Source organism: Artemia sp. Qi Xiang Cuo, chromosome 2 (genome assembly GCF_049724085.1).
Source record: "Artemia sp. Qi Xiang Cuo chromosome 2, ASM4972408v1, whole genome shotgun sequence".
Lineage (NCBI taxonomy): Eukaryota > Metazoa > Arthropoda > Branchiopoda > Anostraca > Artemiidae > Artemia > Artemia sp. Qi Xiang Cuo.
In genome coordinates, this window is record NC_142795.1 from 79,091,433 (window position 1) to 79,115,993 (window position 24,561).

The window sequence follows — 24,561 nt, forward strand, 5'->3', positions numbered from 1 at the left end:
AGCCTTAGGCATGTATATGTGTGCAGTTTCAACGGTACATGCCTTACCATGGGCAGGTATCTAGTGCTAAAGCCGCTACATGCCTTACCAGACAGGTTTCTGAGGCAACCCCCATTTTCTGAACCAATCAGAGAGAACGAATACGGACGGTAATCCATATACGTAACTTGATTATCATAGCTACAGCAATCGGATTCAATACATGCCAGACGGGTTTTTGAGGTTAACAGCCTAGCTGGTTAACAGCCAAGCTTTCGGCTAGTAGCATTCAACGGAATGTTTAATGAGTGCATACGGTATTGGATATCAAAAAATTTTATTATTTGCGTAAAACTAACTCAATTTGTGAAAAAGGTACTCCATTCGAATAACTCTACTATGAATGAGCTTAATAGGTGATATAATAATAGGGATGAAACAGAGCTCACTGATATTTTTAATTGGATTTTATGAAAGTGGTAAAAAAGGGTTAAAGTACTTACGAGTTAAGGTAAGCCCGAAGGGGGGGCTAACTCTTACGCAATTTGATATAAATTCGGAATAACATCATTGGTTCCAATCTACGGAAACAAATACTGTTGACAAGATGATCATGAGACTTAACTTGGCTGTGTTCTGTATAATACATAACTACCGTTTGAACAGTGTTGCCAAATTAAAATATGGTTTAGCATTGGTATATGCTAAAAAGTTGAAACTAATAGAGTCATAGGTACCAAGATGACCTTATGCCTTGACCTAGCTTTACTCCTCGACTGTGTTCTGTATAATACACAAGTACCATTTGAGAAGTGTTACTAAAGTTGAAACTAGTATACTATTTACTATTTTAGTATACTAAAAAGTTGAAACTAATAAAGATGTAGATGCCAAGAAAAGAATTTTAATAGATAAATTCAGAACAATCCTTAAAAATCCATAGAAATCAACTAATGTTATGATTATAGGTTTGAACCATCGAGGACCACCACCACTAACGACCCTAACCACCAAGGACCAAAACCTCCAAGGGCCCACTACCCCCAACCTCCAAGGGGTCCCCTCCCTCCAACTTTTTGGGCCACCTCCCCCCCATTTTTTATACTTTTTTTGAATATTTTTTTATTTTTTTAGTTTTTTTAACATTTTTTCCAAATTTTTTTTTCATGCCTTAGAATGACATAAAAAATACTTAAAACATAAAAAATCCAAATTTAATATTTTCCGAATTCAAAATGAGAATAATATAGATATTTTAGTCGTGACTTTTACTATTAGAAAAATAATGTGTGCAGTAGCAATTTTTTTTACTGATTTTTTTGGACTTAGAAATTATTCAACTTTTTTTACGTATCTTAAAATAACATAAAATATGCATGCAGCTCTAACAATCGTACTCTATGCTTGCTCAGAGACACGACTTGGCTTTCTCACTGATACTCTTATGGCAGTTTATCGACACTAAATGAGAATAATATAGATATTTTAGTCGTGACTTTTACTATTAGAAAAATAATGTGTGCAGTAGCAATTTTTTTACTGGTTTTTTGGACTTAGAAATTATTCAACTTTTTTTACGTATCTTAAAATGACATGAAATATGCATGCGGCTCTACCAATCGTTCTCTATGCTTGCTCATAGACACGACTTGGCTTTCTCACTGGTACTCTATGGCAGTTTATCAACACTACCTACTTTATTGCATGTATTAAATCAGTAATTTTTACGCAGTGGAAGGATAAACACATAGCTCATATCTTTGAAAAAGTGAAGATAAAGCATTTTAAGAAAGTACGTTCACATGATAGTGTTAATGTAGCATTGAATGCTGACAAAGAGAAGTATTTGAACTATGAAACAAGTACAAGTGGTAGCACTATCGGAAACGTATGCATGCATTCTCATGACAGTGAGGAATTAAATTTCTTTGGAGTACCAAAAAAATTCAACTCTTATGATGGTGGATATGCGAGATTGTGATCTCCGGAGATGATTGCATTCAAAGAGAATGCCAATATAAAAATAATAGTTGATGAAGAAGGGCATCTTCTTGCTAGTGCTTGTGGTAACATGTTACCCAGTGTTAAACCCTATCGTCAGCTTTCGGGGATTAGCATTCAACGGAAAGTCAAAAGAAGACAGGCGTACTCTTCTACTAATATCATAAACCATATCTTGTCTACGTGCCGGAACTGTTAAAAAATATAACAAAGGAATATAACGATAAATCGATGAAGAACAAAGTGCTAGCAAACGTTATTACCATTGATAAAACAGTCAATGAACCAAATAATAGCAAAGATGAAATGCATATTGAACTTGTGGATAACCCCCAGTAAAAATGTGTTTACACGATAGTGTTATTGTAGCATTGAATGCTGACAAGGAGAAGTATTTGAACTATGAAACAAGTACAAGTGGTAGCACTATCGGAAACGTACGCGTGCTTTGTCATGACAGTGAGTATTTAGATTTCTTTAGAGTACCCAAGATTTTCCATTATACAAATTCTGGATATGCGAAAGTATCATTTCCAGAGATGATTGCACTCAAAGAGAATGCCAACATAAAAACAATAGTTGATGGTGAGAGCCATCTTGTTGCTAATGGTTATGGTAACAAGTTACCTATTGATAGATTCATGGTCACCTCTCAAGTATTAGCATTCAAATAGAAGCGAAGGGGAAAAGAAAGGCCTACTCTTCTACTAATATCATAAACCATATATTGTCTATGTGCTGGAACTGTTATCTGTGTCAAAATAATGTTGTAACAGACAGTGATATTGCCGGAAAAATAAAAAGAGCATTGGTAGAAAATATCACTAAGGAATATAAAGATGAATCGAAACAAAGTGCCGGCAAACTTTACTAGTAATCTGTATTATGATATTAATGATGTATAATAACATATTTTTTGTATTAATATTTTACATGACATTATTTCATTAAAAATATATTATGCATTACATTGTTATGAGTTCATTTTTTAGAGTATGCTAGCATATCAAACGTTTATAAAGTCTATTAAAACATAGTCATTCTAAGTGACTATGTCACTTAGAGTCACTCTATAGAGTGGTGCGCCACTCTAAGTGAACCTAAATCAACCTTACTTTTTGCATATCTCTCTCACCATGACTGTTTGTGTGAGCGGGTGTGCCACCATCTATAACCAGTCTAACCTAAATTCAACGCAACGATGCAAAAATCAAACACAAGTCAAAATTAATAAAACTTAGATGTTATGAATGTTATCTGATGCATCCGATAAAGACGTTGACAATGAATCAATTCACTCTGATACTTAGATTTTGTCAATTTTATCCGATGTATCTGACAAAAGATATTGATAAAAATAAAATTTATTCCCTCTGACACTTAGATTTTGTCAATTTTATCCTATGTATCCGAGAAAACGATGTTGATATAGAATTTAATCACTCTGATATTTAGATTTTGATAATGTTATCCGACGTATTCAGAAAAGGATGTTGATAATGAATTTCTTCACTCCGACACTTAGAGTTTGTCAATGTTATCCTATGTATCCGACAGAGGATGTTGATATTGAATTTAATCACTCTGATACTTAGATTTTTATAATGTTATCCTACATATGCAGTATAGGATGTTGATCAAGAATTTCTTCACTCTGATACTTAGATTTTGTCAATTTTATCTGATGTATCTGACAAATGATGTTGATAAGGAATTTATTCAATCTAATACATATATTTTGTCAGTGTTATCCAACGTATGCGACAAATGATGTCGATAAAAAAATTGTGTTAAATAACTTGTTTCATCTGATGATTAGATTTTGTCAATTTTATTAAACGTGGGGTTCAAAAGATATTAATAAAGAACTTATTCCATCCTAACGTTGGATTTTTTTCAATTTTATCGTACCTGGCAAATAATGATGATAATGGATTTATTCGCTCTGATACTTAGATTTTTTTAATGTTATCCGAGGTATCCAACAAAAGAAGTTGATAAAGAATTTATTCACTCTGACACTTTGATTTTGACAATGTTATCCAACATATCCGACATAAGACGCTGATAAAGAATTTATTCAATCCGATGCTTAGATTTTGTCAATTTTATCCCGATAACCGATGTATCCGGCTTACAGTGATGATGAGGAATTTATTTGCTGTGACACTTAGAGTATGTCAATTTTATCCGACATATCTTACAAAAGATGTTGATACAGCATTTATTCATTTTAATACATAGATTTTCTCAATGTTATCCTATGTGTCCGTCAATAGATGCTGATAAAGAATTTAATCACTCTGATACTTAGATTTAGTCAATTTTATCCAACGTATCCAACCAAGGATGTCGAAAAAGAATTTATTCAATCTGATGCTTATATTTTATTAATTTTATCCGACGTATTTGACAAATAAGATGATGATAAAAATTATTCACTCTAATACTTAGATTTTGTTAATGTTATCCAATGTATCCGAGAAAGGATGTTGATAGAGAGTTTATTCAATCTGATACTTAGATTTTATCAATTTTATCCAATGTATCTGACAAAAGATGTTGATAAAGAATTTATTCACTCTGATACTTAGGTTTTGATAATTTTAAGTGACATTACCGGCAAAGGATGTTGATAAAGAATCTATTCGCTCTGATACTTAGATTTTATCAATTTCATCCCGAGTTACCCCTGAAAGATGTTGATAAAGAATTTATTAAATCTGATACTTAAATTTTGTCAATTTTATCTGATTTATCCGACAAAGAGGCTGATATAAAAAATTTATTCACGCTGATACTTATATTTTGTCAATGTTATCCCATATATCTGACAATAGATGTTGATACACAATTTAATCACTCTGACAGTAGGTCTTGATAAGTTTAACTTACATTTCCGGCAAAGGATCTTGATAAAGAATCTATTCACTCTGATACTTGGATTTTATCAATTTTATCCCGATCTATCCGACAAAAGATGTTGATAAAGAAATTAAACATTCTAATACATAGATTTGTCAATGTTATCCGACGTATTCGACAAATGATATCGATAAAGAATGTTAATAAAGAATTTGTTCACTCTGATACTAAGATTTCGTGAATGTTATCTGATGTATCCGACGAAATAAGTTGATAAAGAATTTATTCACTCTGATACTTAGATTCCGTGAACGTTATCTGATGTATCCGACAAAAAATGTTGATAAAGAATTTATTCTATCAAATACATAGATTTGTCAATGTTATCCGATGTATCCGACAAATGATATCGATAAAGAATTTGTTCACTCTGATTCTTAAATTGTATCCGTGTTATCAAAAGTATCTGTCAAAAGACATTGATAAAGAATTTATTCACTCTGATGCTTAGATTTTCTCAATTTCATGAGACATATCTGACAAAGTACGATAATAAAGAATTTATTCACTCTGATACTTAGACTTCGTGAATTTTATCTGATGTATCCGACGAAAGAAGTTGATAAAGAATTTATTCACTCTGATACTTAAATTTCGTGAATGTTATTTGGTGTATCCAACGAAATAAGTTGATAAAGAATTTATTCACTCTGATAGTTATATTTGGTTAGTGTTATCAAACGTGTCCTTCAAAAGACATTGATACAGAATTTATTCACTGTGATACTTAAATTGTCTCAATTTTACCAAGTATATGTGATAAAAGAAGATGATAAAGAATTTATTCACTCTGAAACTTAGATTTTGTGTATTTTATCTATGTATCAGATGAAGGACGTTGATAAAGAATTTATTCACTCTAATACATAGTTTTGACAATGTTATCCAACATATCCGAAAAAGGATGTTGATAAAGAATTTATTTAATCTGATACTTAGATTTAGTCATATTTTATTCCGATGTATTTGACAAAGATGTTGATAGAAAACAATTATTCACTCTGATACTTAGATTTTGCCAATGTTATCCCATGTATCTGACAATAGATGTTGATACAGAATATTATCACTCTGTAACTTAGGTTTTGATAATGTTAACCAACAGATCCGGCAAAGGATGTTGATAAAGTAATCTGTTCGCTTTGATACTTAGATTCTATCAATTTCATCCTAACCTATCCGACAAAAGGTGTTGATAAAGAATTGATTCATTCTGATACTTAGATTTTCGCCATGTTAACCTATTTGTTCGACATATAATGTACGCAAATTTCTTTTCTTTCATCTGCGATGTTTTAATCGCCATTCTAAACGTTTGATATGCTACCATACTCTAAAAATAATGAACAGATAACAATGTAATGCATAACATATTTATAATGAAATAAGGTCATGTAGAATTTTAATACACAAAAAATATTATTATACATTATTAACATCAATGAAGACCTTTGGACATTTTGAATCTGTTCTATAAAATAGTTCACCATGTTCTCTCTTGATATTGTAGCTACTCTCTTTTCTTAGATCGTAAGCAGTAGAGCAATCATTATCCCATTTTGAGTCATACACAATTTTTACTGGTGTGTCACCAACAGATTCAATATGTGTTTCATCTTTGCTATTATTTGGTTCATTGACTGTTTGATCAATGATGGTAGTAAAGTTTGGTTGCACTTTGTTTCTCATCGATTCATCTTTATATTCCTTAGTGATACTTTCTACCAATGCCCTTTCTATTTTTCCGGCAATTTCACTGTCTATTACAACATTATTTTTACACAGGTAACAGTTCCGGCACATAGACAAGATATCGTTTATGATATTAGTAAAAGAGTAGGCCTTTCTTTTCCCCTTTGATTTCGTTCGAATGCTAATACCTAAAAGATGACGATAGGATGTATCGATAGGTAGCGTTTTACCATAAACATTAGCAAGAAGATACCCCTCTTCATCAATTATTTTTATGTTGGCATTTTCTTTGAGTGCAATCATCTCTGGAAATGATACTTTCGCATATCCAGAATTTGTATAATGGAAATTCTTGGGTACTCCAAAGAAATCCAAATACTCATTGTCATGACAACTTACGCATATGTTTCCGATAATGCTACCAGTTATCCTTGTTTCATAATTCAAACACTTCTCATTGTCACGTTCAATGCTACAATAACACTATCATGTGAGCACAATTTTACTGGAGGGTTATCCACAAGTTCAATATACATTACATCTTTGCTATTATTTGGATCAATGACTGTTTTATCAATGGTAATAACGTTTGCTAGCACTTTGTTCTTCATCGATTTATCTTTATATTTCTTAGTGATATTTTCTACCAATGCCCTTTTCATTAGTAGAAGAGTACGCCTATCTTCTTTTGACATTCCGTTGAATACTAATACCCGAAAGCTGATGAAAGGGTTTAACACTGGATAACATGTTACCACAAGCACTAGCAAGAAGATGACCCTCTTCATCAACTATTATTTTTATGCTGGCATTCTTTTTGAGTGTAATAATCTCCGGAGATCTCAATCTCGCATACCCACAATCATAAGAGTTGAATTTTTTTGGTACTCCAAAGAAAGTGTAATTCCTCACTGTCATGACAATGCATGCATACATTTCCGATAGTGCTGCCACTTGTACTTGTTTCATAGTTCAAATACTTCTCCTTGTTAGCATTCAATGCTACAATAACACTATTATGTGGACACACTTTCTTAAAATGCTTCATCTTCACTTTTTAAAGATATGAGTTTATGTCTTTATACTTCCACTGCGTAAAACTTACTGCAATAAACTTTGATTTAATACATGCAATAAACTAGGTAGTGTCGATAGCCCGCCATAGAGTACCCGTGGGAAAGTCACGTCGTGTCTATGAGCAAGCATAGAGTACGATTGGTAGAGCCGCACGCATATTTCATGTCATTATAAGATACGTAAAAAAATTTGAATAATTCATAAGTCCAAAAAATCAGTCAAAAAAAGAAAAAAGTGATCCTACAAACGTTATTTTTCTAATAGTAAAAGTCACGACTAAAATATCTATACCATTCTCATTTTGAATTCGGGCAATATTAAATTTGCATTTTTTCTGTTTTAAGTATGTTTTATGTCATTCTAAGACATCTAAAAAAAAGTTGAAAAAATGTTAAAAACAAGAAGTCTAATAAAAAATTAAAAAAAGTATCAAAAAATGGGGGGAGGGGGCCCAAAAAGTTTGAGGGAGGGGGCCCCTTTGAGGTTGGGGGTCCCTTGGAGGTTTAGGTCCTTGGTGGTTAGGGTCGTTGGTGGATGTGGTCCTTGATGGTCCTTGAGGATTTCTAAGGATTGTTCTGAATTTTTCTATTAAAATTCTTTTCTTGGCATCTACATTTTTATTAGTTTCCACTTTCTAGTAAGCCCCAATGCTAAGGCATATTTTATATTGACAGCATTGCTCAAATAGTTCTTGCGCATTATACAGAACAAAGTCGAAGAGTAAACCTAGGCCAAACCAAATGATCATCTTGGCATCTGTAACTCTATGAGTTTCAACTTTTAGCATATCCATCTTAAACCCTATATCAGAAAGGCAACGCTGTTCATACGGTAGTTGTTTACTATACAGAACACAGTCAAGAAGTGAAGCCAAGTTAAGTCCCATGATTACCTTGTCAACAGTAGTCGTTTCCGTAGATTGAAACCAACGATTTTGTTCCAAATTTATATTAAATTGCGTAAGAGTTAGCCCCTCCCTTCGGGCTTACCTTAACTGGTAAGCACACTAACCCTTTTTTTTACCACTTTCATACAATTCAATTAAAAATATTAGTGAGCTCTGTTTCACCCCTATTATTCAATCACCAATTAAGATCATTCAGAGCAGAGTTATGCCAATGGAATACCTTTTTTCGCAAACTGAGTTAGTTTTATGTAAATGATACAACTTTTTGGTATCTAATACCGTATGCAATCATTAAACCTTCCGTTGAATGCTAATAGTCGAAAGCTTGACTGTTAACCAGCTAGGCTGTTTACCTCAGAAACCCGTGTGGCATGTACTGAATCTGATTGCTATAGCTATGATAATCAAGTAACCGTATATGGAGTACCGTCCGCATTCGTTGCTCTCTGATTGTTCCAGAAAATGGGTGTTGCCTCAGAAACCTGTCTGGTAAGGCATGTACCGTCTGTAGTACTAGATACCTGCCCATGGTAAGGCATGTACAGTTGAAACTACACATATATCCATGCCTCAGGCTTGTAAGGTTCAAATCTTATAACGGCTCACTACTAATGTTCTCGTAACTTTTGATGGGTAAGGCTTAACTTGATAAAACTTAGATATTAGAAATTAGCATGAAAATTTGATTTTTTTTGATGTATGTACTGTATCAAAATTCAGTTTTTAGAGTTTTGGTTACCATTGAGCCGGATCGCTCCTTACTTACAGTTCGTTACCAGGAACTGTATGACTAAAAAGATTTGGCCAAGGGAAAATGGCTTTTCTACCATTTTGTGGTACCAAACTATGATTTTGCCTTAAAGAGGACCAAGTTAGTATAGACTGAAAGTTCTAATACAGCCAATCAATTTGAAAGAATGTAATAACTGTATATTGAGCTTCCCAATTGCAGAGAAAATAATGCCACATGATGGCACATTCGTTCCTGTAAATTCACGTAGTCGACACAAGTTAAATGGTTAATATTTAACTTAGTCAACATTTATCTTCACTTGATTTACCTAAGTTGATTCACATAATTTTTCATGAGATTGTATTCAGTAATGAATAATTAGGTCTAATGAAGGAGGGTTGGTAATGGTCGGGGAATCCCATATGCTCAAAAGAGCGTCAATTCTAAATTGTTTAACTCTCCATGAGCCCTCAAACAAATACAAGAAGGAGTGCGTATGTCTTATTTACGTTTTGAGAGGAGGAAGTAATTTATCATCTTCCTTTATCTTGTGTAGGCCTGGGCCTTCACAATTAATATACAATCGAGCTTATTTTTATACGTAGTCATCTTTACGATTGACGCATTTGTCAAATGTATAAGCCAACTTTGTAAAATCCTCGTCATAAAACGCCAGTGCCAATGATCTGAACTGACTTTTGACTGTTCCTTTGATCTTCTCGTCAGTTTGGAGCACAGTTTATAGAATTAGCAGTATGATCATACCCTATCTCACCCATTATAAAAACCCGGACCAAGGTGCAAGTGCTCCAGAGAACGTTTTTGCAGATAGAAACATAAGCGGCATTAGATCTTTTCACGGGTAGACAAGTCAGATTTCTTTTGGACACGAAACAAGTGGACACCCACTATTACGAATAATGCACTTTGTAACCATTTCTCATTGATTGACGGAAACAGACTAACCCGCTAATGCAGAAAGAAGTGGGAGGAGCTTTTTGTTCGTACCGAGAATGAAGACCAGAAATGATCTGCCGTAAACTTACTGGATAATTCTATAAACTGTCGTTTGGAGATATAGTAGTTCAGTTTACTTCTGTATGGTCTCAAGTCTGGCTCAAGCTTTCAATTTCGTTCAGTTTGGATTTATAGTTTTCAAAGCCGCTTCTTCAATTCAAGGAAAATATGGAGCTCCCTTGGCACTAAGTCGGGAGTTTATAGAGAGTTTTCGAAAAATCGCTACTATTTAAATTGCTCAAGAAGCCATTGGGATACACGAGCGCTGTGAAAACGGACATTGTCATGGATCAGAACAATTACAGAACTCACATGCTTTAAACAACTCTTTTGAATAACTCTTTGAATGGCTTACAGTCTCAGAAGACTATAACTCAAAGCCTACAGAGCCATTTAACAATGACTACAGAACCACTTAAAGAGCCATTTAACAATGTCTCTTTAAGATAATGGCTTTGAATCTTTTGAATAACTCTCCATAGATGTAGCAAACTTTCAAAATAGGAACCTGCAGTGGCAGTTGCTCCCGGAAGCACTAACTCCACAGGCAATGCAGATTTTTGGTCCCAAATGCCTTTGAAATCGTCAAAACAATAACGTTCCTAGTGTTTATAATGAATAATAGCGCTACCTTAAAGCCATTGGGCTCAAGGTAGAGCCATTGGGCTCTTGGGCTCCTAACCTAACCTTAAAGCCATTGGGCTCCATATCATAACAGAAATCAAACTGTGATTAACAAAAAAAAAAGCCAGTTCTGGAAAGGGTAAATTTACGACTTTCTTACGCATTGATCTCACGTGTACTCAAATAACTAAAGCACAAATTTCTCTTATGCATAATGTTTGAAGTCATGGTAAGAATTGTTAATAAAAAAAAAGGTAATTCACCCCACGAAACAGCCGTACAACAGATGAGGGTAAATTAGCGAAGAAAACAAAACACATAATACTTATAAAGATGACTGGTGTCTCAAAATATATCCGCAATACTGGTTTGGATTACAGGGACAGCAATTACTTCCTTACTAATTATTAGATATATTTTTTTGTATTTTTCTCTCGGAAAATGTAATAATAATAGCATTTTTGCAAATGTAAAATTATTTTTTATTGTATGGTATTTGTTTGTCTGAGTTTCTTTTTATTTTATCCATTTTTGCTTTCCTTTTTTTAGTAGTTAAATAAAAAAACAAGTTTTTTTTTAACTGAAAGTAAGGAGCGACATTAAAACTTAAAACGGTCAGAAATTATTCCGAATATGAAAGGGGATGTTCCCTCCTCAACGCCTCGCTTTTTACGCTAAAATTGGACTCTTTCTCACAACTCTATTTTTTAAAACAATGAAAACCTTTAACGTAAAGAGCGAGGCGTTGAGGAGGGGACCGCCCCTTTCATATACGGAATATTTTCTGTTCGTTTTAAGTTACGGTTAGCCAAAATAGCGTAAAAGTGAGGTAATGACTAGGAGGCGAACCCATTCATATACGTAATAATTTCTGTTCGTTTTAAGTTTTGATGTTGCTCCTTACTTTCAGTTGAAAAAATTGTTTTTTTTATTTAATTTCTGATCGTTTTTTTAAGTAATGCTGGGAAATCCGGCGCCCCCTTCATAGCAATGTCCCTTCCCCCACGAAAAATTTATCCATGGAGAGATCCTTCCACGTAAACCTCGACCCACACCCCAAATACCAGAAAAAGTCCCCCCTCAAAACTTCTGTATACTTCCCAATAACCAATACTTAGGCCTATATGTAAACATTGGGCAAAGTTCAAAACTTCCAGACCTTCCCCCGGGGACTGTGAGGGATTAAGTCATCCTCAAAGGCATAGTTATTGTATTTTCCGACCATGCTGAACAAAATGGCTGTCTCGAAATTTTGATCGGGTGACTTTGAAAAAATTGGGAAAAAATGAGCGTGGGAGGGGGCCTTGTTGCCCTCCACTTTTTTATCTTAAAAAGAGCACTAGAACTTTTAATTTCAGTTCGAGTGAGCCTTCCTGCGATATTCTAGGAGCACTGGTCCGATACGATCACCCTGGGAACAAAAAAACAAATAAACACGCAGCCGTGATTTTTCTTCTGGCAAAAATACAAAATTCCACATTTTTGCGGATAGGAGCTTGAAACTTTTATAGTAGGGTTCAGCTATAGATTCAGCTATATACGCTGAATCTGAAGGTGGGATTTTCATTAAATTTGTATGGCTTTTAGGCCGTGTTTCTTCCTTTTTCGAAAATAAGGGAAATTTTCTCAGACACGTAAATTTTGATGGGTAAAGCTAAAATTGATAAAACTTATATATTTGAAATTAGCTGAAAAATCTGATTCTTTTGATGTATCTACTGGTATCAAAATTCCGTTTTTTAGAGTTTCGGTTACTATTGAGCCGGATCACTCCTTACTTACAGTTCGTTACCGCAAACTGTTTGGCGGTACTTGTTTCTTCCCTTTTTTTCTTTTTAACAAAGGCCTTTAAAGCTTTCCCCCTCTATCAGTGGAAACGCACGCAGAAGAGTCCCTGACTCCCTCTTGACTCCCCAGATTCCTTTCCCGATTTTTTGTCCGTACATTTTGAAAATGCTACGCCTCATTTTTGTGTTTTTGAATTTTGGCCCCTCTTCTTCGAATATTTATAGGCCATTAATTACCTGTTTATTTTTTACCTATAATGTTGTAGATAATTTACTAGAAACTGGTGGAAGTGGCTTAGCGTAAGTCATTATTACCTGAGAAATAGGACCGAGAAGCTTTGCATATAGACTGTTCACCATTGCAATTCCGAAAGGATACCCTATTGAGGTAAACATGTATCCAATGTAAAATTGCTCAACTTTCACAGCTGGTGTAAACTCACACCACGGTTGCTCGTCATATGGACATCCTATAAGTAAAAAAAGAGGAAATTAAAAAAAATCATAATTATTTTGAAAGTAACCAATTTGGTCCCCTGTTTGTGAAGTCAGCAAGACAAACTCGCTGAACAGTGTTGCCACCTGACCGATACCAAAAAGCGGTGTCGGTCGATGATAATAGCGGTGTTTTTGCGGTATCCTTTCTACCGAAACATGGTACAATTTATGATATATTTTGATACCCGTAATGCAAATACGTTGTCACTAGTTTCAACAAAAAACTTACCTTTTAAAAGTAATTAATTCCTAGCTACTTTTCTAGCAAATGGATACTATTCTTTATTATTTTTTTAAGTGATGGATTTGCTATAAACTTTGAACAAGAAAGGTAGAATAAAATGAAAAGAGACATCCCCCAGATATCCACCCCATATAAAAAAGGGGCCCAATGATAAATTCATATCTTTTTCCCACTTTCAGGCACTCTCGCCCGTAATTCATCACTAATAGCTTGTCCAGACCACACGTTCTCTGGAAAATTGGAAGCAAGATAATCTATTCTTTTCTGTTTTAAACTAGATTAAAAGTTTATTTTTCAATATTCGTTTCATTTTCGGCGCTTTCTTCAAAAATACCGTATATACTGTCGTTTTTGTGCCATTTTTCTATTTTTGGATCCTCTGATATACCGGCCTTGAAAACGAAAAAAGAGACAAATGTGCGAGTCTACGCTTCCAGTCTTCCGCCACCTTTTTTTAAGAAAGTAGACAGTTTGACGCACTCCAAAAGACGAGAATGCTAGATTGAAAAGTTTTTACTGGCTCAGCAAATATGCCAAACGACATTCTCGAACCAGATGCTCATTTTCTCCCCTTTTCAATTTTAGATGTTTTGCGATACAGAAGCAGTTTTTACACAACTTACTTCCTTAAAATATATTTTCAAAAAAATTAATTTAATGAATAATATAATTTGTAGTGATGCCTTTCTACAATTTTTAACTTTTTGAGAGAGCATATTATCTACTTGCTTTAAAAAATCCTCAGCATGATTCGGTTTTTAATTTGTCAGCATATTTTTATTCCTCGCCCCAAAGCAAAGAAGGTAATGACATTCTTGTCAACATAAGTGCCCAAGACGTAATTGCTCAAAACTTTATTTCTTTGTTTATAAGCTTTAACTTCTTTTACTGTATACTGCTCAGTCTTTTGGGCTGTAAAAGTGGAAAGGTAATGCCCAAAAGAAGCAAGATAGGATAGCCCGGGCCTACTTATTTACTAAATTCTACAATAGTATTGGCTCTGCTTTGCAGTGTCTGTACATCTTTACCATACTAATGGTTGAAAACTACTTTCATTCTGGCACCTGACTGATATGTAAAATATTTGCTCTTGGAAGCACATTAATTACTAGTTTGAATTTTAGCGAGTTCCGCAGTAACCTATCCAGCCATATGTCATTAGAAGTAGAGAGGAAACATTTGCCCCTGTTGCCGTGCGGTGACATTACTTAGGATAAATTCAGTGATAAAATTCATTTTGCGGCATAAATGCGCTGATCAAAGTCATTTCGCGGTATAGTTGCGGTATGTGGTATAATCAGTAAAAAGTGCGGCATTTCTCTCCAGATTGCGGTATTATACGCAAAATGCGGTATAAGTGGCAACACAGTCGCAGACCTATAGCTGGCTCTGCCTACCTGTAGGAATTTCCAGCAGATATATAGGCCAAAGTGCTTCAAAAAATATTTATTGGCATAGAGAAAAAACTGTAACCTGTACAAATACTGTAGCTACTTTTACTTAGAGAAAAAAAATATGTTAGAATGGTCAATATATGGTAATACTCAGGGGCCTTGCATAACTGTTCCAAGATATTCCTTGGCACAAAACCCCTTGCTCACAAATTTGCTCCATCGGACGCTTCTTGTACGCCACGTAGAAGTGAAAATGTGAATTGCGTACGGGTCAATTATTGGTAACAGACATTGGTTCTGCCGTAAATATCTTGCGTCACTATATAATGCCATTGCCCTTCCCCGTGTACTGTATATAGTACCTTTTTGGAAATACCTGGCGTCCGCTCAGTGTGCCAAGTAAGAGTTCTGTTTTTCGATTCGCAAAGTTCCTTCTGAGAATTCCACCAGGGACGAGTAACTCCTATATCATGCGTAATTATGGTGTATCTGATCCAACAGTCTGTGTTAACCGTGTTGCCAAGAATTTTCTGAAAAACGCTAAGGGAATAGCGAACCCGTACCTAGCCATCTTGTGCCAGTAGTTTTGCTAATGTACATAATTTGTAAATATGTTTGGTAATGTTCCCTAGTGTGACTTTTCTTTTCTTTTTCCTTTGTTATACTCCGTTTTAATTCCATGTGAGTTTTCGGGCAATAAATTTACTTACTTACTTACTTACTAATTCAAGTCTTTTAAAATAGGGCGGCTGTAATTTCAAGTAGGCTAAGTTTAAATTTTGACACAATAAATTTTGAAAATAGAACTAGCACGGAGCTGTTTTTGAGTTGTAGAGTTCTATTTTCAAATTCTAGCGTCCAAGAAAACTTTTTGGCGATTTGGCTATTCTATAAATAAAAAATTTGCTAAACTGTTGCTAACATTTTATTTCAAAGTACCAAGATTATCAAAAGAAAACATTTCGCTGTGGCTCCATTTTAGTTGTATTCATCTAATATTTTTCTTGTAGTTGTTTCAAAATTTTTAAAGCAATATTGAATTTTCGACAAAGCTGCCACGTTAAAAACTAATAAGTAAAACGTTTTTACAAAGTAAAACGTTAATAAGTAATAAGTTTTTACAAACAGTAAAAACTAATAAGTAAATATGGACAACATTTTTCGTCCATAAAATTAAGGTATTAACAATCTGTTGATTCTCAAAGATAAATACACATTCAAAGGAAAGCTGCACCTTTTCAAGCCCTTTTGTCCCAATGTTTCAGCTAATTTTTTGCTGATTTTTCACTCAATTTTCAAATTTATTTGAATTTGGCGTCTGCTACGACCAAAACTGTGTTGTGTAAGTTTCCACTTAACCAATCTAAACAAAGTGATAACTTTCACTGTCTTTGGCACTTTCAGACCTCAACGTAGCTTAGTTTATCGTATTAGTGGGATTTAAATATAATTTTTTATTAACTTGCTCTTAGATTCTTTTATTTATTTTTTTAGTTAATTGTTAATTGTTTGATAATCTTAAAATTTTACTAAGCACTTGCAGTCTACACAGAGCATTTAATAGACCTGAATGTTTTATGTGGAAAATATATAGGGGAGACTGGGGTACCTCCGCACACGGGGCACCTCCAGACATCGAACCTGTTGGCTTTGTTATCTAGCGGAAAAATTGGAAAAAAATCGCAAAGATGTGCCATTTTACTGTTCATCTTGGAGGCAAGATGGCACTTCCATCAAATAGCATAGCAGTGAGTCAGTCGGTAATAAGACTTTAAAGATACAGCTGCCAATTGTTTCGCGTGATGATAAAAGTGAAATAGAGAGGTAAGTTTTATAGATACATTTAATGTAATGTTCTAGGAACAGGCAAAACGAACCCAAATATGCTTCCTCTACATAAGATTGACGTAACTCTAGGTGTTCTTTGGTTATGACTCTTTTCTTCTGAAAGGCTCCTTAGGGGCACCTCCGGACAATTTTTTTGGGGCAGGTTTGGACACTGTCCGGAGGTGCCCCGATGATTTGAGCAGCCATTGGTCTTTTTTTCTTTCATTTTTAAAAGGAAAGGAAGGATTGATGATATAATAAGATGTATGAAAGAAGCTGAAAAAATTGCGGTTCCCGAAGAGCGTATTCGTATTAAAACGCGAAAATCTATATGGGCTGCCGATCCTGAATTAAAGAATTATAAAAATAAGGCAAAACTTTGGTTGCGAATTTGGGTTGATTGTGGTAGACCTGCGTCGGGGTCTGTTGCGGATATAAAGCAGAAAACAAAGAATGAATATAAATCAGCCAACGAGACTAGTGTGGATGAAGGAATAGCCAGATCAGCCAATTTGAAACGAGGAAAGTATTCCACCCGTCAGGTTTTCACTGACGATCAAGAGGAAAAACTTAAGACTTACCTTCTTCGTTCCTGCAAACTTCACTTTGGTTTGACTTTAGCACAAACTCAGAAGCTGGCATATCAATATGCAGTGAAGCTGAGGGTCTCTTATCCCAAGAACTGGGATGAAAAGTGTGCCGCCACATATGACTGGTCATATGGATTTATGAAGCGTCATCCAGAGCTGAGTCTTCGGAAACCTGAGAACACCAGCCTGGCCAGGGCTTCAGGATTCAATCCCTTCAATGTAAACTCGTTCATGAATAATCTTGAAGCTTTATACAATCGGCACCGCTTCACACCTGAACGAGTGTACAACCTAGACGAAACCGGAGTAACAACTGTCATGAATAGCCCTAAAGTCATACCGAAATCTGGTATAAAGCAAGTGGGCAAGGCCGTTGCTGCTGAGCGGGGGGAGTTAGTTACAGTGTGTTGCATCGTTAATGCCATCAGGAACACCGTCCCCCCAGCGTTTGTGTTCCCACGCGTGCACTTCAGAGAACACATGCTCCATGGAGCACCACCTGGTAGCCTTGGGTTAGCTTTCCAGTCTGGTTGGATGACTCGACCGAACTTCTTAGAAGTTATGAAGCACTTCGTCAAGCACACTCGATGCGACAAGGAGAATCCGGTGTTGCTCATCCTCGATAACCATGAAAGCCATATTTATTTGGAGGCAGTTCTATATGCAAAAGAGAATGGAGTAGTGCTTCTCACATTTCCGCCACACTGCAGCCACAAAATGCAGCCCTTAGATATATCTGTCTATGGCCCGTTCAAGGCGTATCTGAGGGCTAAGTTCGGCGAGTGGCAAACAAACCATCCACACGAAAGATTTCAAATAACTCACACCGCAAACCTAGTTGGTCAAGCTTATCCCCTAGCGTTTACTCCGAACAACATCACATCGGGCTTTTCAAAACCAGGAATATGGCCATTCTCAAGATCAGCGTTCACTGATGCAGACTTCATCGCCGCTAAGGTCTCAGACAGACCAAACACCGCTGGAGAAGTAACTGACAGGGTAGAGTCTAGGAATACTTTGGAAGCAGTTGCTGACCCTGTCCTGAAGTCCTCGGCCTTAGAGCAACCACCAGGGCCCAAACATGATGTCAATCCAGAAGACATTTTTCGATTCCCGAAGGCTAAACCAAGAAAGCTAACTGTGAATAGGGCTCGAGTTGGCAAAACGAGAATTTTAACGGATACGCCAGAGAAAGAAGATCTGGAGAAAAGAGCACAAGCAAAGTCAGCAAAGAAGACTGGTAGGAAAAGAGTAAAACTGGCAAAGAGCAAGGAGCAAGAGTTGTCAACGATAAGAGAACCTTCCTCCCCTTCGGAAATCTCTTTCCATGACTCTTCAGATGAAAGCCTCCATGCAGGGTCAGACTGTGAAATACCTGAAACTGAAAGTGAAGTTTCATTCATTCCAGAAGAGATCAAGGTTGACGAATTTGTGCTAGTGAGGTTTCAGCTTAAGAAAGATTTTGTTCTTTATGCAGCAAAGATGTTGAAGACTGATATTATGAACAGGGAGTTTCAGGTTTCTTTTCTACGGAGAAAGAAAGACTCTGATCGATTTCACTTTCCTGATATTGAAGACAAGGCATCGGTGTCGTTTGAAGATGTCGTGAAGAAGCTGGAGGTGACTCGACACGGTGGAACTGCTCGGGTCCAAGCTACTTATGTTTTTGCAGGTCTTTGGTTGGATCATATCCGCTGAGTGATTTAAGTTTGATAACTATGAACCTTTTTTCTTTTCTATTTACTTTTGTATCCTATATCTGAAGAATACAGTATCTGAAAGCATGTCCGGAGCTACCCCCACACCTGTGCAAAGCTGCCCCTATAGAGGGGCAGTTTCGGACATTTTGTGGACCCAGGGAAAACGTCAACTACGTAGCAGCGCTTGCATATTTTCGCTTTAACTCTGTCCAGGCTCTGTCCAAGTGGCTAAGCTATGCTGGTGCCAAATAAGAAGTCCCGATAGCGCGCACAAGCCGAAGCAGGTAACTTTGATTAAAAAGTGCACGGAGGTGCCCCAGTCTCTAATACAAAACAGTTGAACTAGAGAAAGCAGACAAAACAGTATTAGTTGGGAAAAACAGAAGAAACTTAAATAGAACATTTAAATTATAAAAGTATCTGATTGTCTGATTCCTCATCATTTTCACCCAATTCACACATCATTTCCCAAACTAATTCATGCGAATGATATATTCCTATCTATTTCATGTCTAAGCGAATTCGCTAAGTTAGAATGGAACCTTCAATATGTGAATAAAAAACTGTAGTGCCACTAAAAGGTAATTTATAATGAATAAATATAAAATAAATAAATGAGGATACTAGTAAGAAAAAATATGAACATTTAATTGATATAAAATATAATATAACCCCAAAAATATAATTTGACCAAATAATTTGAAACTAACTTTCTGTCCGGAAACATATATATATATATATATATATATATATATATATATATATATATATATATATATATATATATATATATATATATATATATATATATATATATATATATATATATATATATATATATATATATATATATATATATAAATATATAAAAATTGACAAAAAAAAATTAAAAAACACAAAACCTACTCAACACAAAAAAAAAATAAACCAAACACAAAGAAATATATATATATATATATATATATATATATATATATATATATATATATATATATATATATATATATATATATATATATAAAAAAAAAAAAAAAAAATATATATATATATATATATATATATATATATATATATATATATACATATATATATATATATATATATATATATATATATATATATATATATATATATATATATATATATATATATATATATATATATATATATATATATATATATATATATATATATATATATATATATATATATATATATATATATATATATATATATATATATATATATATATATATATATATATATATATATATATATATATATATATAGAACATCTATCGAAAAAAATGGATTGGGAGTTAAAGAGTTAGAACAAAATCATACGACCAAATATACATCATAAACTAATGCTCTCATAAAGAAAAGTTTAAGTAGAAGGGTAATTTCAATCATAGCCTACTTGGAGGTAGGGGATTCTCGTGGAAAAAATTAAACTTGTGGATCTTTGGAGAGGGCTAATCTCTTTGGATAGTTAAGAATCCATTTAAATGAGTCATCTCTTGTCGCGAGGAGGAAGGATTCTGGATTCAAGAACGGGATGATTCCCCTCTCGCTGTACAGCCCAGGGGAAGCCAGTGGATATCTAATCTTCACTTCTTATTCTTCAAGCGCGTATAAAGTCTCTGCTTTATGAACTGCTTTCAAATGTCCATAATTCTTCCACTTTTCTTCAAAAACTCTATTACAAGACGTGTAATCAAACAATTTTCTTCTTCACTTTCTAATCCACCCAGTAATAAATTTAGGCTTGGCTGCCTTCTCTTAAGTCTAAAAAATTCCACTATTTCTCGTCTTTCTTCTTCACTATCACGGTACTCTATCAACAAGTGTTCAATGGTCTCTAAGCTCCCACATTTGGGACAATCACTTTCTCCCCAAAATCTTGCTTTGTAATATCCTACTCCTGCATGGTTTGATCGAAGGCGGAATATTTTCTTTGCTTCAAATCTATTTAATTCTTTATACAATTTAGTTTCCATTATCCTTTGATTTTTCTTAGTAATGAACAAATTTCCAGTCGAATCCCTGTTTGATTGAAAGCCTTCTTTGTTCAACTCTTGAATTACTTTCCCGAGCATCAGATATTCTTGAGGGGTGTCCAATTCATTCAAACTTATTCAAACTTCAACTGCAGACTTAGCATACGTTCATTCCCTATGTTTCACTTCCTATGATTCCAATGTGAGCGGGGATCCACTGAATGAAAGTCTTCTTCTTCTCTGTTGCTGCATGTAGCTTAATGTAGCACTTTATGACTTCTCTACTTAGTTTTGGCATGATTTTAGTATTTGTAATAGCTTGAATAGCGCTGTTTGATCGAAACATATTACAAATTTTTCTTCTTCACATTCTTCAGCAAATTCTAAGGGCTTTGTAATAGCATATACTTCTGCCTGAAATACACTGCATTCGGGGGGCAATTTGAATTTTCTCGATATGTTTTTCTGAGGGCACCAAAATGCTATAGTTTCATCATGCTTAGTTTCCAACATGCTTAGTTTCATCAACTTTAGATCCATCAGTAAATACTGTTATATATCCTTCATATTCATTACTCATCAGCATCCGAAACGACAGTTCTTCAGGTATATTTGTTGATAAAATCCTGTTTTCCTCCTATGGTAGAGGAACTTCTATTTTACTCACCATCAGCATTTCTGATAATTTGAATTCTACTCCATATCTTCTACATATTTCTAAAACTTCTTCCATTAAATTGATCTCTGGCTTTGCATGTGTTAGCAGTTACTTGTCGTCTAGGTTTAATAATTTTCGACTTAACTGGGTGGTTAGTTTCTTTAATTCAAGTCTTCTGCATATACTTGATTATTCTCATTTTTCTTCTTGTTTCTAAGTCTAATAGACCACTTTCTGATAACAAAAAGCTAACAGGTATGATTCTCCTGGCTCCAAATGCTATCCTTATGGCTAAATTTCGATTTACATCCAATCTCGCAGCTGTGGAATAGCAAGCTGTTCCATATAGTGTTGAGCAGTATTCCACTTTAGGCATAATATATTTTGTATAACATTGAATAAGGAATTCTGCTGAGAAACCTCCGGATATAAAAGCTAAACTTATATTTATTACATTTATACGCTTCAGGCATGCTGTTTTAAGATACATCCCATGGGGGTTCCAGGTGAGCTGATTGTCCACCACTACGTCTAGTATTTTTGCTTCATTCACATATTCTATCAGATTTTTATTCAGATATATATTTGGGAGGGCTCTAATCCTTTTCCTAGAGAACACAATTGCTTTTGTTTTAGCTGATGAAAATTTCAAATCAGCTTCTTTGGCCCACTTTTTTAGTTTCTCTAAGACCTGAGCCAATAAAGTCTTTATTTTGTAGGTGTCGCGGGCCATAACCCAGACATTATTATCATCCGCAAAAACAGTTCCATCTTCATCTTTTTCACTAAAAGGAATGTCAAATGATCCTACATTATATATGTCAGGGCCCAAGGCTGAATCTTGAGGGATCCCTCTTTCGGAGAACACTGTAGTCTCTGATAATGTTTCTCCAATTCTTACTTTGGCTCTTCTTCCTTTCTGATAATCTTCCAATAACATTAGTATTTGACCTTTGATTTCTGCTGTTGTTAGGCCTCCAATAATTTTTCGGTGAAGCATGTTGTCAAAAGCACCCTCAATATCTAATAAAACAGCTGCTAGTATCCATTCATTTTGCAAAGCGAATAGTGCCTCCTGTTTCAAGCATGTAAGACTGTCCTCTGTTTTTACGAAAGCCTCATTGGATGTCTTTCAGGATTTTTTTTTCTGGTCCATCACAACTTCTAGCCTTTTTCTTATCATCTTTTCCATCACTTTCCAATCACAGGGAGGAGGGCAATGTATCTGTAGTTTTCAATCCTTGAAGGATCTTTTCCAGGCTTTGGTAACATCATGCTTCTCCCTATTTCCGTAAATCGGGAAATTTTCCCATCTTCCATGCATCATTTATTATTCCCAATAATACTTTTAGCCAAGGTGTAGGGAGTACTCTAACAAATTGTGTAATATATCAACAGGTCCCGGAGATCTATTTGGCAAGTTTCTTATTAGATTCCTCAGTTCTTGTCCAGAGAAAGTTCTGTCTGCTATGGCTCATCTTTTCCCTGTGTTCCAAGCTGACCAGCTTTTATCTCCATGTGTTTTCGTTGTTTGCTTTTGTTTGCTTGTTGTTTGCATGTTGTCTGCTTTTCGTTTACAAGAACAGTAGTACCATACATTATTGGAGGGTTGTTTCTGCTTGAAATAGGTCCATTTTTCATCTTTTTCATAAATTCATACACTTTTGTAGTGGGATTTCTAAAGTCTAGGTTATTTATTAAACTACTAAATGCTTTTATATGAGAGTCAAGAAATGATTTCAGTAGCTTTTAAATTTCTCTGTTTTTTTTTTCCATATTAATATTTATAATAAAATAATACGTATATCTTATTCTTTTTCATAAAATAATGCTTTGTGTAATAGCAGTATTTATTCCATCAGATAGAGCCTTTGTGAGCACTCACTTAACTATATGGCACTATATTTTTGACTATTTTCATCATTGTTTCTTTAAATAATTCAATTTTCCTTGACAATTCCACTTTTTCGTCTGTTAATGACTTCAGATCAAATTCTTCAAACGCCCCAGTAAGAAGGGGCCAAATCACATTTTTTATCTTAAATCTTTTCTTCGTGTCACCCCAGTGAGGACCTTCTTCATCAAGAGTGTATAATATAGGATAATGATCACAAGCCAACTCACTTCCAGCATCACATACTATGTTTAATTTAGTGTATATCCTTGGGCTACATAATACCAAGTCAATTGTTGTTGTTTCTCCTGTCTGAGGGTTCAACCTTTTTGGCATGCCACTCGGTGTCACTAAACAAATTGAATTGTTTATTAAACAATTCTCTAGGCTAGTACCAGAATTGTTAATAAATCTGACTTTGCGCCAAGATCTGCTGTGTGCAGTCATATGACCAACTAATATCAAATCTTCTCCAGCTGGAATTTTATTTATAGCTTCTTCTATTCTTTGTCCTAGCGGTTCATTATTTCCATCCTTATTATAAACACATATAACATTTGCTTTCCTGTTGTTTTCCAAAACAATCTGGGCTCCAATGATTTCCACTTCTTTATCTGCAGGTTGTTGATGCGTCAACTCCAATTCCTTGTGATGAATATGGTTTTGTTTCCAATCATTACACCTCCTTTTTTTCATTTATTCTGTCATTCCTCAAAACGCTAATACCTTTGAATGGACTCATATTATTAGGTTTAAGCCATGTTTCTTGAATTCAGAAAACATCAATGTATTTTTGATAACAGTATTGTAGCAACAAATCTCTTTTTTCTCCCATAATTGAACATGCATTCCAAGATAACATTTTCAGCTGCATTTTCAGGGGTTTGATCTATTTTCAAAACCACTATTAACTTGGCAAACCATTGATATGTCACTGCGATTAAGTTTTCCCAAATTCGGCTCTTCGACTAAATCGCACAACTTGTCTATCTTTTCACTCAGTGGTAAGTCTTG

General features: G+C 34.7%; 1 protein-coding gene across 1 annotated transcript in view; it reads right to left on the reverse strand.

Annotated features, from left to right (window-relative positions):
• The window catches only part of Cln7 (CLN7/MFS domain-containing 8), a 108,116-nt gene that overhangs the window by 3,516 nt on the left and 80,039 nt on the right, over nt 1-24,561 (reverse strand). Inside the window, exon 12 of the mRNA XM_089108294.1 lies at nt 13,058-13,212. Within this exon, the coding sequence (XP_088964420.1) occupies nt 13,058-13,212 (155 nt within the window). The remainder of the gene's footprint in view (nt 1-13,057; nt 13,213-24,561) is intronic.